The sequence below is a fragment of the Anticarsia gemmatalis genome, chromosome 3, assembly GCF_050436995.1.
Source record: "Anticarsia gemmatalis isolate Benzon Research Colony breed Stoneville strain chromosome 3, ilAntGemm2 primary, whole genome shotgun sequence".
Taxonomy (NCBI): domain Eukaryota; kingdom Metazoa; phylum Arthropoda; class Insecta; order Lepidoptera; family Erebidae; genus Anticarsia; species Anticarsia gemmatalis.
In genome coordinates, this window is record NC_134747.1 from 7,590,300 (window position 1) to 7,603,168 (window position 12,869).

General features: G+C 35.4%; 3 protein-coding genes across 6 annotated transcripts in view; 2 read left to right on the forward strand and 1 right to left on the reverse strand.

Moving 5' to 3' along the window:
• LOC142987430 (bcl-2-related ovarian killer protein-like) overlaps positions 1 to 1,221 on the forward strand; it is a 53,466-nt gene extending 52,245 nt beyond the window's left edge. Inside the window, exon 6 of the mRNA XM_076136180.1 lies at positions 447 to 1,221. Within this exon, the coding sequence (XP_075992295.1) occupies positions 447 to 599 (153 nt within the window). The 3' untranslated portion in view covers positions 600 to 1,221. The remainder of the gene's footprint in view (positions 1 to 446) is intronic.
• A 1,328-nt stretch (positions 1,222 to 2,549) lies between these two features.
• On the forward strand, positions 2,550 to 8,837 carry Cul3 (cullin 3). 2 transcript variants are annotated; one of them, XM_076136184.1, is made up of 15 exons: positions 2,550 to 2,699; positions 3,097 to 3,259; positions 4,371 to 4,568; positions 4,637 to 4,822; positions 4,916 to 5,119; positions 5,270 to 5,644; positions 5,729 to 5,905; positions 5,996 to 6,166; positions 6,794 to 6,901; positions 7,092 to 7,216; positions 7,311 to 7,545; positions 7,707 to 7,876; positions 7,969 to 8,107; positions 8,243 to 8,395; positions 8,725 to 8,837. In XM_076136184.1, exons 2-14 carry the CDS (start codon positions 3,200 to 3,202, stop codon positions 8,393 to 8,395), a joined length of 2,301 nt encoding a protein of 766 aa, XP_075992299.1. In that variant the 5' UTR covers positions 2,550 to 2,699; positions 3,097 to 3,199; the 3' UTR covers positions 8,725 to 8,837. The 2 variants fall into 2 exon arrangements, with proteins under 2 accessions (XP_075992299.1, XP_075992298.1); XM_076136183.1 differs by lacking the exons at positions 2,550 to 2,699; positions 3,097 to 3,259 and adding an exon at positions 3,966 to 4,166.
• On the reverse strand, positions 8,833 to 12,228 carry LOC142987433 (B9 domain-containing protein 2-like). 3 transcript variants are annotated; one of them, XM_076136186.1, is made up of 6 exons: positions 11,860 to 11,978; positions 10,786 to 11,384; positions 10,497 to 10,712; positions 10,263 to 10,401; positions 9,988 to 10,169; positions 8,833 to 9,884 (listed from the first exon to the last, which is right to left on the reverse strand). In XM_076136186.1, exons 2-6 carry the CDS (start codon positions 11,284 to 11,286, stop codon positions 8,841 to 8,843), a joined length of 2,082 nt encoding a protein of 693 aa, XP_075992301.1. In that variant the 5' UTR covers positions 11,287 to 11,384; positions 11,860 to 11,978; the 3' UTR covers positions 8,833 to 8,840. The 3 variants fall into 3 exon arrangements, with proteins under 3 accessions (XP_075992301.1, XP_075992300.1, XP_075992302.1); XM_076136185.1 differs by lacking the exon at positions 11,860 to 11,978 and adding an exon at positions 11,465 to 11,603; XM_076136187.1 differs by lacking the exons at positions 8,833 to 9,884; positions 9,988 to 10,169; positions 10,263 to 10,401; positions 10,497 to 10,712 and adding exons at positions 11,465 to 11,690; positions 12,061 to 12,228 and having other exon boundaries at positions 11,148 to 11,384; positions 11,860 to 11,985.
• Between the last annotated feature and the right edge of the window lie 641 nt (positions 12,229 to 12,869).

A 12,869-nucleotide genomic window follows, 5' to 3' on the forward strand; every position in this document is an offset into this window, starting at 1 on the left:
GCAACGATTTCTCTGTATTCGGATTGTTTATTTTACACAATTGAACACATTTTCATTTCCCGAAAAGAGACTTTTACGAAAAACAATTCTGGTTACTATGTCCCTATTTATTTACATGTAACTAATTAAACATACTTAAACTTTGTAGCCCTTCCATTTTCAATGAAACTATATTCTTGAACATTTAAAAAGGTTTATTATAAAGTACCTATCTAATATTTATATTTATAATACTAAGGCCTGAAGTATGTTTTCGACGTACAAAATAAAGAGTAAAACAAAAAGTAATTAAACAAAACCTCCTTAACCGTATCTCTAGCTAAGCATACGCTATTATATTATTGTCTACTTACTTATGTACCAACTAATATTAATAGACTAAGATGATTAAAATTTAATCAAGGATTTGACAGTACTTATATTTTTTAATTTTCTTTTTTTTTCAGAATGGCTTAGTCGAAAGGCTACGGGCAAGTGAACGTGACCACCGGTCAGAGAAGAACCTACGAGTGATGATCTCTTTCTTCGTGCTAGCTTGTCTAACTCTCCTCCTATTCCGATGGGTGCTTCACGCACACCCCTCTTACAATAATGAATAGACATCTTTATATCTCCTTGTATCAAGTTGTGTGTCGTAACGATGATAACAGGTGATTAGTATTATAACTTTAGGTGAAATGTTGTTTGTTTAGCTAAATACCCAACTTTATAATATTTCTAGAGTTTGGTTAAAAAAAAAAGAATAAAAACTATTTAACAATAAAAAACATTTCTTTCACAATTAATTACCTGAGCCATTAGTTGTGTTGAAGAATAAATTTAGTTCTGTTTTTAAGTAAATAAGTATTCATACTAGAAATGTATGATTTTCTTCCAACAAATGTGTGATCTTCCAGATTATGTTGTAATATTAGTTCTTATGTTTAAAGGCAGTTCTAGTATTATTTTATAAAATATATTGTTATATGTTATTAATGACGCTAATTATGGTTCGTCGTAGAGTTCTTTGTAGTGCCACAAAATAACTAGGTAATAAAAAAATCTAATTTTAAACCCAAAGATTGTAATGTTTAAATTATTCAAATTATACGCTGTAAGATCTATCGTCATAAATTTTATTTATTGCCTACTTTAACCGCAACGAAAGTATTTATAAGTATAAAATTTAATGTTTGTACGTAGGCCGGCTAAAGATTGAAAATAAAGTTTTCTTTAAATTTATGACTTTTCTTTTTGTTTCTCTTAACCACCTTCTTAATTACATTGCTAGGTCGTGATCAACATTTACCTTTAGAAGATACGATCAGAATGTAATCGCGACACAATTAGTTTCATTATTTTATCCTACAAATTTATTTAACGCTTTCGAGTTAGGTATAATTCCTGATGCCTCTGAATGGTTATTAATTTTTTTCTGCTCGGACGTTTAGAAAACAGGAAAGTTCACGACTTGAACTTCATTTTATTTAATTTGAATAATACTAAAATAATCTATTACCATCCCACCGTTAGACAATTCAGGGTTAGAGGTTAAAGTTTGATGATATTAAAAATCCCGTCAATTTTGCTGCTAACCAGCCCAGTGTGGGTAAGCGTGAGCGACACAAAACGATCGCTGTGAGATTGATTTTAAAGCCATCTATCGCTTGGAGCAAAAACTACAACACGTAATACAAAAAAAAACGTGCTGATATTTTTATTTATTCTGTGTCGTGGCTGTATTAAAATAGCTATACTATAGTAGATAAGTGAAGGTACTACCAAGAAACAAGTAGGTACGTAACTTACGTGTGTAAGCTAACAAGCTAAAAAGTTGAACCAAGTAGGTAGAAGTTGACAAAGCCCTTAATAAAGAAAAAAAAAAAAAAAAAAAAAAGTAGGTAGAAGTTTTCAAAAAAAATATTTGTTTTTAACAGTTTAACAGTATGTTTTTCGGTAGTTATTCTATGAATTCTTATGGCAATATTATTATATTCCGGGAATGAGTGGTGGTAGTCTGCCTCTTTGAATGCTAGACATTGCTGGATGGTGTAGGACTCAGAGAGTTGTCACATGTCGCCCAGCAAATATGATTTAAATCGCAAAATCTCCCTCTTTAGGTCTACGGCACTTATTCTCGTTCGTTTTAGTATTCCATTTATATGGTTGACATATTTATTAATTATATTTATGTTGACGCTAATGAATGTGGTAAATTACAACTGATTAAAGTGAAGTGTGAAGCAATTTTGTTGCTACATATTCCTTTCAGCCATGATACGGGTAAAAGTCGATGTGTGTTTAGGTCACGCATTATACGATTATATGTCTGGTAATTCTGTGACAATAAAATAGCTTCAGATTCCACTATATTAAGAATTATTTAAGATATAAATTGTTTTCAGTTAAAATTAAAAAGAGTTTAGTTTCTAGTTACGAAACAGTCATTTAAAACTATAAAATATCAATAAGACGTAGTAAAGAATTAAAGAACCTATACACCATAACCAACGACCAAATTGTATATTTTACCTAAAACCCCTCTGTTCAAATTTCCAAAATGTGTTTTAAAAAAATAACGTAGCTTGTTTATGGTGTCGTCAGAAAGCTGAAACAATTGAAGAATTATTAGCATGCTAAAACAGAAAAATACATGTACTATATTCATTGCGATAGTGAAATATTTGTGACCAAACTAGCAGTGGATAATCTCATTACTCGTAAGTTTATTTAATTTCTAGTATAGTGGTTGGACAAATCTGAAATAATAGCCATTGCAGAGAAAAGGAAATCAAAAAAGAACGTCACCCACAAAATGTGAGGTGGCGCTATTGTATACGACATTTAGCACAAGATGAAAAGAGATAGAGAATATTTTAGCTGTCAATGTCACATATACTAGTATTCACAATAATTATGACTGAGTCTTAGAATTTATTTTTTACTAATACCTACTTGAACAAAGCGACGGTATTCGTATTGTAAAAATATTGTTTATTGCGTTGGTAAGCAATTCGTCATCTAATCCGATCATGAATTAGCATCAACATTGGGATCTAACGATTTGTTTGAAGTATCTACGGCTTTTGTGCTATACTGTTTACTAAACTCTTGCAGGTGTAAATGAGAGTAACGATGTGTTATCGCGACAACAAATGAACAGTGAACAAATCTTCTTAAATTGTGTAGTGATTCATTGGTACAAAATATCGTAGCCGCAATGATGAAGAGTACGTTACCGAAGGACAAACCTGGCAAGATGAGGATCAGAGCTTTCCCTGTAAGTTTATCGGTCTTTATATTCTCGTTGATTCTCATAACGTTATACGTACCGATACAATGATAAAGCTGGCTAAACAGATTTGTTTTCTGAGGTCACACCAGTTTGCACTGAATAGGTAATTGTTTAGTGAGTTTGCAATATATTTACTCAGTATTAGTTTGTAAATACTCATTTAACTTTCCTGTTCCCATCTAGTGCATACCCTCTGTGGTGATGGTTGTTATTGAAATTCTTATGTGTATCAACTAGTTGTATGTCTAACATGAAAAAAAAAGTCATGGTTAGTACTGGAGAGTTTTAGAGCTAGTTCCTGTAACAAAATAGATATTAGTATGTGTATTTATATATGATTATACATGTTATTCAATTACAATAATGGGAATCAAAAATAGGTCAGTAAATGTGGAATGCAGTTTTAAAAAACTATCTACTTTAAGTAGGTATGTCTATGCTTTGTAGCGGACAGAAATGTTTATAGTGGTAAATTACTCAACTTATGAAATACTTACACTGCAGCAAAATATTATGAAATTGTAACATGTATCACTTAATGATAACTTGATAAATTTCTAACAGAAAAAGGTTTAACTATATTAATAGGCAATGGTAACCCTATAAACTGCGACAGCTGTCATTTTGATTTAAAAATAGAAAAGATTTTATTTTACAGAACAAAATTTTTGTAATCAATATGTCATAATTTATATTTTTGATGACAGGAGTGAAAATCAATTCAAAAGATAAACAAAGTATTTTTAGTGTATTTTAATGTTTTTGAACATCAATTTTTATTTTGAACAATGTTTGTTTAACACACAAAGTTTTTAAAGTATCCAAGATGACTAGAAAATTTCAAGTGTGGAACTATTCTGAACCTTATTACCAAATGTATCCAGACACTTGGGTCAGTAAACATTCATAGCAAGATCAGTGTATCATGTATAAACTTATGTCAATTATAGTGTTAAGAGAAATGATACAGTACTACTTCAATACAAAACCATTTGTAAATGTACTGTGCTAGACTGTACTCCATATGAAAGATCTTTGTTATAAAGATTGTACTTATGTATAAGGAGCAAACATAAGGTAATGTTTTATGTTACAGATGACTATGGATGAGAAGTATGTGGAGAGCATATGGAGTTTGTTGAAAAATGCAATACAAGAGATTCAAAAGAAAAACAACTCGGGTCTTTCTTTTGAAGAACTTTATCGCAATGCATACACCATGGTGCTCCACAAGCATGGAGAGAGGCTGTACACTGGGCTGAAGGAAGTGGTGACTCAACACCTTGAAACAAAGGTCTGAATAACATGGTTTATAATTTACACATCTCTAACAATGAATTTATTCTAACTATATATTCTCAGGTCAGGGAAGATGTCCTCCACTCACTACACAATGGATTCCTTCAGACGCTCAATAATGCTTGGACTGACCATCAAACTAGTATGGTGATGATCCGTGATATACTCATGTACATGGACAGGGTATATGTACAACAGAATGAGGTGGACAATGTCTATAATCTTGGACTCATTATTTTTAGAGATCAGGTGAGTTCTACCATAGTTTTACTCAAAATAAATATTTATCAGACATCCTTAATAGACACTATTTTAATACTCTAATGAATGTTTGTGACATAGGTCGTTCGTTATGGGTGCATCCGTGACCACCTGCGGCAGACACTGCTGGAGCTGGTGGCCCGCGAGCGCCGCGGTGAGGTCGTCGACCGGTTGGCCATCCGTAATGCCTGTCAAATGCTCATGGTGCTCGGCATCAACTCTCGCGCCGTCTACGAGGAAGACTTCGAAAAGCCGTTCTTGCACCAGTCTTCGGAGTTTTATAGGGTAATGTACATAAAACTTATTATTACCACTCTTATTTTTGCTGATGTAATTAATGTAATTGTGTGTTATGGCATCAATTCATTTATTGATTAATAATGAAGTAACGTTAGTTGAAATACGACAATTCATAAAATCCGGACGGCCACACAGATGGAATCTCAGAAGTTCCTGGCGGAGAACAGCGCGGCCGTGTACATAAACCGCGTGGAGGCGCGCATCGCCGAGGAAGCGGAGCGCGCGCGGCACTACCTGGACGAGAGCACGGAGCCGCGGGTGGTGTCGGTGCTGGAGCACGAACTCATCGAGCGCCACATGAAGACCATCGTGGAGATGGAGAACTCTGGCGTGGTGCACATGCTGCAGCACACGCGCACGCTGGAGCTGGCCTGCGTGTACAAGCTGCTGGCGCGCGTGGGCGAGGGGCTGCGGACCGTGGCCGACGCCGTGTCCGCGCACCTGCGCGAGCAGGGCCGCGCGCTCGTCACCGACACGCACCACAACACCAACGCCATCACCTTCGTGCAGGTCGCCCCCGAGCCTCACTATCTAATGTTACTTTATGTGACGATACCGAATGTTTGAGATTCACGGTCGTTATTTCGGTTACAGAACTTGCTGGATCTAAAGGACAGATTTGATCATTTCCTTCAAAACTCGTTCAACAATGACAAGATTTTCAAACACATGATCGCCTCAGATTTCGAATATTTCCTTAATTTAAACAGTAAATCTCCTGAATTCTTATCACTGTTTATTGATGGGAAGCTAAAGAAGGGCGAAAAAGGCGTAAGTATTTTTTTTTATTTATTTGAATTTTGCAACAATATCAGAATCACAAAATGCTTCTCATACAACTATCTCATTTCATATTTTTAGATGAGTGAACAAGAAATCGAAGCAGTTTTGGACAAAACAATGGTACTATTTAGATTCCTACAAGAGAAAGATGTGTTTGAACGATACTACAAGCAGCACTTAGCCAAGCGATTGTTGCTCAACAAGTCTGTGTCTGATGACAGTGAGAAGAATATGATCTCTAAACTGAAGGTTAGTGTTTACATAATAATTTATCATAATAGGTATTCTTAAATTATTGTATTGTAACATGACTAAGATGCTTTATTTGGTTTTGTAACCATTCCCAGAAAGAAGGTTTACTTAAGGATGTTGAGCCGCGAGACTTTCATTGTATAATCGGAGATGTCTCGCAAATAGAGAATTCGATCACTGATTAAAAATTGAACCTTTGTCCGAACTCCCCATCCTGTCCACATATTTCTGCAAAATTCTTTACCATTAATGCTTGGACATTTTCGTAAGTGTCCCGTGTATCATAAATTACCAGTAGTATTCCTGTTGTATAAAAAAAATCTTGCTTAAAGTCTTGGCATTATTATTTAAAGCAATTTTAAATTTCCAAGATTATAGTGATCATAATTTCAGAATCTTATGTAAAGAATTTTGCAGAGAATGAAGACTTTAAGCAGGATTAAGCTAGTAAACTACTTAGATATAATTGTTTCTTATTGAGTTATTCTAATGTAGGTTAGTAGTAATGTAAGTTAGTGACAAATATGTAATGAGTAATCATTTGTGATAAACACTGATCCTCTTAGTTATCTCTTACTTAGTTAATTTTTAACTATATGTTGATTTCTATTTATTATGTTTTAGACTGAATGCGGTTGTCAGTTCACATCGAAGCTTGAAGGAATGTTTAAAGACATGACAGTATCTAACACTATTATGGAGGAGTTCAAAGAGCATGTCCTGTCATCTGGGGTAAGCACTCGTTATCAGCTTTATATACGAGTCATCACGCTATAACAATAATATTGTAATGTTATCTCTAAATATGTGTAATGATGTTAGAGTAAATATACATGGTATAATAATATTTTACTTCCGTTAATTCTAGTGATAAATAAAGCGTTTAAAAATAATAACCCTATTACCGATCGTCTTATTACAGATAAATCTTCACGGGGTCGACCTGTCAGTGCGCGTACTAACTACAGGCTTCTGGCCGACACAAAGCGCTACGCCTAAATGCAATATACCGACGGCCCCGCGAAATGCGTTCGAAGTGTTCAGAAGGTACGTAGCGACACCATAGATTTTTTTTTCGAATGGCGATAGGCGTAGGACGCGTGTAAGGGAGATATAAAACGTGTACGATTGTGTCGATCAGCTTCTACCTGGCCAAGCACTCCGGGCGGCAGCTGTCGCTGCAGCCGCAGCTGGGCAGCGCGGACCTGAACGCCACGTTCCGCGCGGCCGCGCCCGCGTCCCCGCCGCGCTCGCCGCCCGCCGCGCCCGCGCCGCCCGCGCCGCACCCCGCGCCGCGCCGACACATCATCCAGGTGTCCACCTTCCAGATGTGCGTGCTGCTGCTCTTCAACAAGCGCGAGCGTCTCACCTACGAGGTAACTTTTTCTTCTCTGCCTCTCTTGTAACGTCGCTATCTACTTTACGTTACGCCTCGAGCTTATTGACTTTCATAGTTCGCCACCCTCGTTTCTGCCTATACGACGTGTCGCCCGTGTCGTTTTTCGACATTTTATCCGCAACCTTTTGTGCTTCGTAGGAGATTCTCAACGAGACTGATATTCCGGAGAAGGATCTCGTTCGAGCCCTCCAGTCGTTGGCCATGGGCAAGCCGACCCAGAGGGTACTGATCAAACATCCGAAGACCAAGGAGATCGAGCCCTCTCATCAGTTCTACGTGAACGATGCCTTCACGTCTAAGTTACATAGGTAAATTATTATGCCATTTTTCGATAACGATCGACTTGAACCCAAAATTAGATATATGAGAAATAATTAAATATAATCATTGTCTGCTGCAGAGTTAAGATCCAGACAGTAGCAGCTAAGGGAGAGTCGGAGCCGGAGCGTCGAGAGACACGTAACAAAGTCGATGAGGATCGTAAACATGAAATAGAGGCAGCCATTGTCCGTATCATGAAAGCCAGAAAGAAAATGGCCGTAAGTTTTCCATCTATACAATAGTTTAAAATATCTAGGACTACTGTTTATTTTATTGCGAAATGCGAATAGTTAGAATTAGCGAATAGGGGTTAAATATATGGAAGGTGACTAGTAGCTCGTGTGGTGTTGCAGCACACGCTGCTGGTGGCCGAGGTGACGGAGCAGCTGCGCGCCCGCTTCCTGCCGTCGCCGGTGGTGATCAAGAAGCGCATCGAAGGGCTGATCGAGCGCGAGTACCTCGCCCGCACGCCTGACGACCGCAAAGTGTACACTTACGTCGCATAGGTTTGTAGCGGCACATGTCACCATTGCTCCGAACGACTTGTTAAAAGCAACTTCAGTTTATATTTACTACTGTCTTCTTTGCTTTTTATTATACTTTATTAGATTAAAATATTCTTTGAAGATTAAAATTATGTAAAAATATTGTAAATACCGATATAGCTCTAGTACCTTACGTCATGTACTATGATAGTTTACCTTTTCCGTGATGCGGCTATATTAAAAATTTCCTTTATATCGATATGTTTTATTCTCTCTTCTATCTCTCGCTAATGTTTCGAGTCTGGGGGACGATGCGATCCGACTGAACCTAAAATGGGTTTTATTTTCAGGCCATCACAAACTCAAGATCGTTAAGTCCTTGAAGGGGATGCCAAGTTAGAAGTGATAGAAGTAACAAAAGTATTTAAATTATTTCAAATAAAAATTATTAGTTATTATTCAAGAGTTATTTTATTTGCAAAAATATTGCTACACAGCATAGTATTGTTAAAACACATGAGTTAGAAACATGGAAACAATTATTTGGTTTGAAAGGAAAGAAAAAGTCTTTGGGTAGATGAATATTTAAATGAGGACTTCCTGCGTATACATAAAGATTTGGTTTCGTTGCGTCTAGGAAAGTAATATCAATAGTTATCACAGATGAAATATCTTCAATATAAAACGTAACATTGTTTGTAATAACTTGGAGTTTTGCGAAGATAATTTTATTCTGATCAGTGAAATCATTTTCATCAACATTGGCAAACACGAATGTGACTGAAATTCTATTAATTAAATGAAAGCAGTGTAGCTTTGATAGATTGTCACTATATTCTCCATACACTATTTCTTCACTTATTTCTTTCTGCAAATGTATCCAATTCTCATCACGAATGCCGTAAGGGTTTCCGAAGGGCGAAATGTAGATTTCCTTGTCTAATCCTAATAAGTTTTGAATGTTTTCTTGAATACTTTTGCACACAGACGTAATATTCTGTCTTACAGTTCTCTGTGCGTGAACATAACGACATTTCGTTCTTTTATTCAATCCAAATCTTACGAAGTTTTGTGACGAATTTGTTGAGAAACATATTCCTTCCTTGTTTAATGGAAAATTTAATTTACTGCTCTGCATTGTTCTGTTGAAAAAATGTTCCGTGAAATTGCTCTTCGCGGTTGAAATTATTATTGGAAGGTTGCTTATGTATCCTGGATTTCCACTAAACTCTATAACATTGTCTAGAGATTTATTGGACATTATGAACTTAACAGTTATTTCTTGAGACAGAAATGGCAATACATTTGAAATGTTTTCAATGTGGAATTTTATGGTGGCGTTTATAATTTTAGAATCATAGTAATAAAATTGGTAATCAATTTTCAATGCTAGATTGGTGCAGACACTTTCTGTGCATGAAGCTTCATAGTGGCTCTTGTTATATTTCATACAAACATCATTATCACATGCTAGGATAGTCCAGTTGATGCAGTGGAGATTTGAGCAGTTCTGAAAAGACAACATCATTTTGTATTTGATTTCATATAACAATGTTAAATAAGCAGGTCAAATGAAATGTTGCAAAGTAAATAAACATGGTGAATGTGTTTACCAAAGCTGAACTGTTGAGTGATCTCTCAGTAGCGCTAATAACCATAGATTCTTCTGCTGTTTTGTCAATATGAAACATTTCTAAATCATTAAATTTGACATTGCATCTTATCTTTTCATCTTTAAGGAATTTTATGGGTGCCCTATCAGTGCAATATGTGTTAACCATGGGTGTAGGAAAATCTAAAAAAAGAAACAGAATTTATATTAAATAAAATTTATAGCACGATACCAATAGATTCTGTGCTTATCAAGTAACAAAATAGAAATACATACCTAGGTAGTAAATTGTTCCATTTTTTAGAAGCCAAATAGGATCAGAGTACTTGTATAGTGTTTTCTTAAACTCATATAAAACCTGCTGGTGCTGAACACTTTTCCATTTATTATAATGATCTATCACTAATAGGTTTGGCTGAAAGATAAACAAATAGTATATTATAGGCAAGAAAACAACATCTATGTCTATACATTTAATAAAATTGAATAAAGGACTTATCCTATTACTACCTTTTTCACATTGCGTTTCTCAGGAATATTAGTTTTGACTACACAAAACAAGCTGTCAAGCATACTGCTTCCATATATCAAGTCACTGTCCAACAAATGAGAAATACAGCCATCATCGTACGGCGACACTGCTTGTTTCTTCTCACATTGGAAGTCCTTCTGTTCATTATTTGAGCAATCCATATCACAACAACAGTTTATGTCACATACTTGGTACTAAAAAAAAGAAATATTTATGAACTACCTACATTTCTTGAAACATATCTCAAAATGTCAGACACCGACTTACCAACAGATTGCACCCACAATATTTTCTAAAATTAATTTTTGGTACAGTTTTTGGTATATCAATTGACATATTCTTAGTTTCAAAGAAAGTTATTTCAGTAATGTTTTCAAAGTCAGTAGTTGTGAATATTGTCTCAGTTGTGGAAGATGTTTCAGCATCTGAGGTGTTCTCATCATATAGAATATCAAATATAGTGGTAGACACATCAGTGGTTCCTAAAGGCACTGCAGGTATAGAAGAGTTGCTGAAAGTCTTTTCTGGAAAGCTGCTTAAGGCGACAGGCGATCTCTTCACAGTTCTACTGGCGTGAGCTCTGTAGTAGAGCGCGTGAGGTTTGCTGCTTATATTTTTAAGCAAATCATCTACAACCTTCTTTTGGTAAGTAATACTTGCATTACTCAGTTGAGTTTTAAGGTCTATTTTTTCTTGAATAAAATCCATTACACAAAATTGAATGAATATTGACAATACTGTAAAACCTAGGTAAGTTATCACTTTCATGTTTTCACTTATACTCTACCCCAAACTGACTAAAATTTCTTAAGACTAGGTTTACTTGTAGTTGAACTGTTCCTTTGGATTGAGTGCTAAGTTTGGACCTGTAAACAGAACCATAACAACAATTACTTAACCAAAACCTAGTTGATAAATCAAACAAAAGAAAGCTATGTTTAGTTACCGGTTCAATCCTAAATTAATAATATCACTTTGAATGAGTTGATGAGATCCACCAAGGAAATATTGGCGGATCCTATCAGTCAATGTCGTAGTAGATGGTACCCAACAATTAACATGAATTGTGTGAAGACCTGGAACTGCGGGCAAGCTGCAGCAACCATAACCAACTATCCATGAGCGTCCAATTGAATCTAGACAGCTGACTTGGAGTATTAATTTGGGCCAACCTGGGTTATTGGAAACATCAAATCAGTAAAAATAATTGTCAATTTTAACGCCTACAACAAAATTTCCAAATAAAATGTTTAAGTGTATAATAGGGCAGGTAAACATAATTATTTTTTATAATTAGAACTTGTATAACATAACGGCACAGCAAATAAAACAAATACGTACCTTGAATTCCCTTAGTAACGTAGTGGATATCAAGAGGATGAGCCCACACAACAGTTTTATCGTAATCTAATTTAGCAGACACGGTCTGGCCTTCTGGGCAACCAGAGACTATTGTCCAGTTTGGTCCTTCAAACAAACATCAAATACAAACTAAGTAACTGCTTTTAGGACGCTTACAAATTATGTAATACAACAGCTTACCGGCTTGAAAGGAATATCGACAAAATACAGAAGACCTATCGTCAAATTTTGACGCACTCTGTAACTGTCCAAGTATGTGAAATTCTGCCATCAAAATTGCAGAATATGACTATGCGACTGAATAGATATTTTTTTTCGAAACATAAATCTTTTCATTTACAATCATTGTAAAAGCAGAGAACATATGTTGTCAAAAGCTGTAGCCATGGTAACCAGTGTTGCCTTCTATAAAGTGTGTTGTCAACTTGAAAAATAATATTACAACCCCTAGTAATCCCTTTCCACTTTTGTGTGTTTGGTTAAATTGGCGCTAATTCAAAATAGCAAAATCAAACTAACTAATTAATCGAATTCATAAGGTCTGTGTAGATCATTAGAAGCACGCCATATTTTTACTGTCTTTGGAAAATTACAAACTGCCATCGATTATAAACTATATAAAGCAGAAAACTGATGATCAAATCCGTTGTCGAATTTCAGAAAATATCTTGTATAAAAATTAATGTTGATAATAATAGTCGTTGTTTTAACGACTAATTATATTTGTCATGATCTTCAATATGAATTTATTCTTATTCGGTTATTTATAAAGGTGTTCTTAATGATTAATTTTAGTTTTGACTTTTAATTATTGAACATCTAAGCCGCCTTATTGTTAATAAAACCCGTCGGACCACCTGAACCACTTTAGGATTACGTCCTTAAGAGTGTATATAGAATAAGAAATGTAATAGTAGTACATACAGTACAGATGGTTATATAGTGGCCGTTGTTATTTTTCTTGACGATTGTATTAACTACCTACTACG

What these genes read in the sequence shown, in the direction of transcription:
- Cul3 (XM_076136183.1), top strand. Translation starts at nt 4,101, where the DNA reads ATGACTAGAAAATTTCAAGTGTGGAACTATTCTGAACCTTATTACCAA. An exon ending in AGTCTTCGGAGTTTTATAGG is followed by an intron (nt 5,120 to 5,269) that starts GTAATGTACATA and finishes ACGGCCACACAG; the next exon opens with ATGGAATCTCAGAAGTTCCT. An exon ending in AGCATGTCCTGTCATCTGGG is followed by an intron (nt 6,902 to 7,091) that starts GTAAGCACTCGT and finishes GTCTTATTACAG; the next exon opens with ATAAATCTTCACGGGGTCGA.
- LOC142987433 (XM_076136186.1), bottom strand. Translation starts at nt 11,286, where the DNA reads ATGAAAGTGATAACTTACCTAGGTTTTACAGTATTGTCAATATTCATT. An exon ending in ATTGTGGGTGCAATCTGTTG is followed by an intron (nt 10,713 to 10,785) that starts GTAAGTCGGTGT and finishes TCTTTTTTTTAG; the next exon opens with TACCAAGTATGTGACATAAA. An exon ending in TGGAACAATTTACTACCTAG is followed by an intron (nt 10,170 to 10,262) that starts GTATGTATTTCT and finishes TTCTTTTTTTAG; the next exon opens with ATTTTCCTACACCCATGGTT.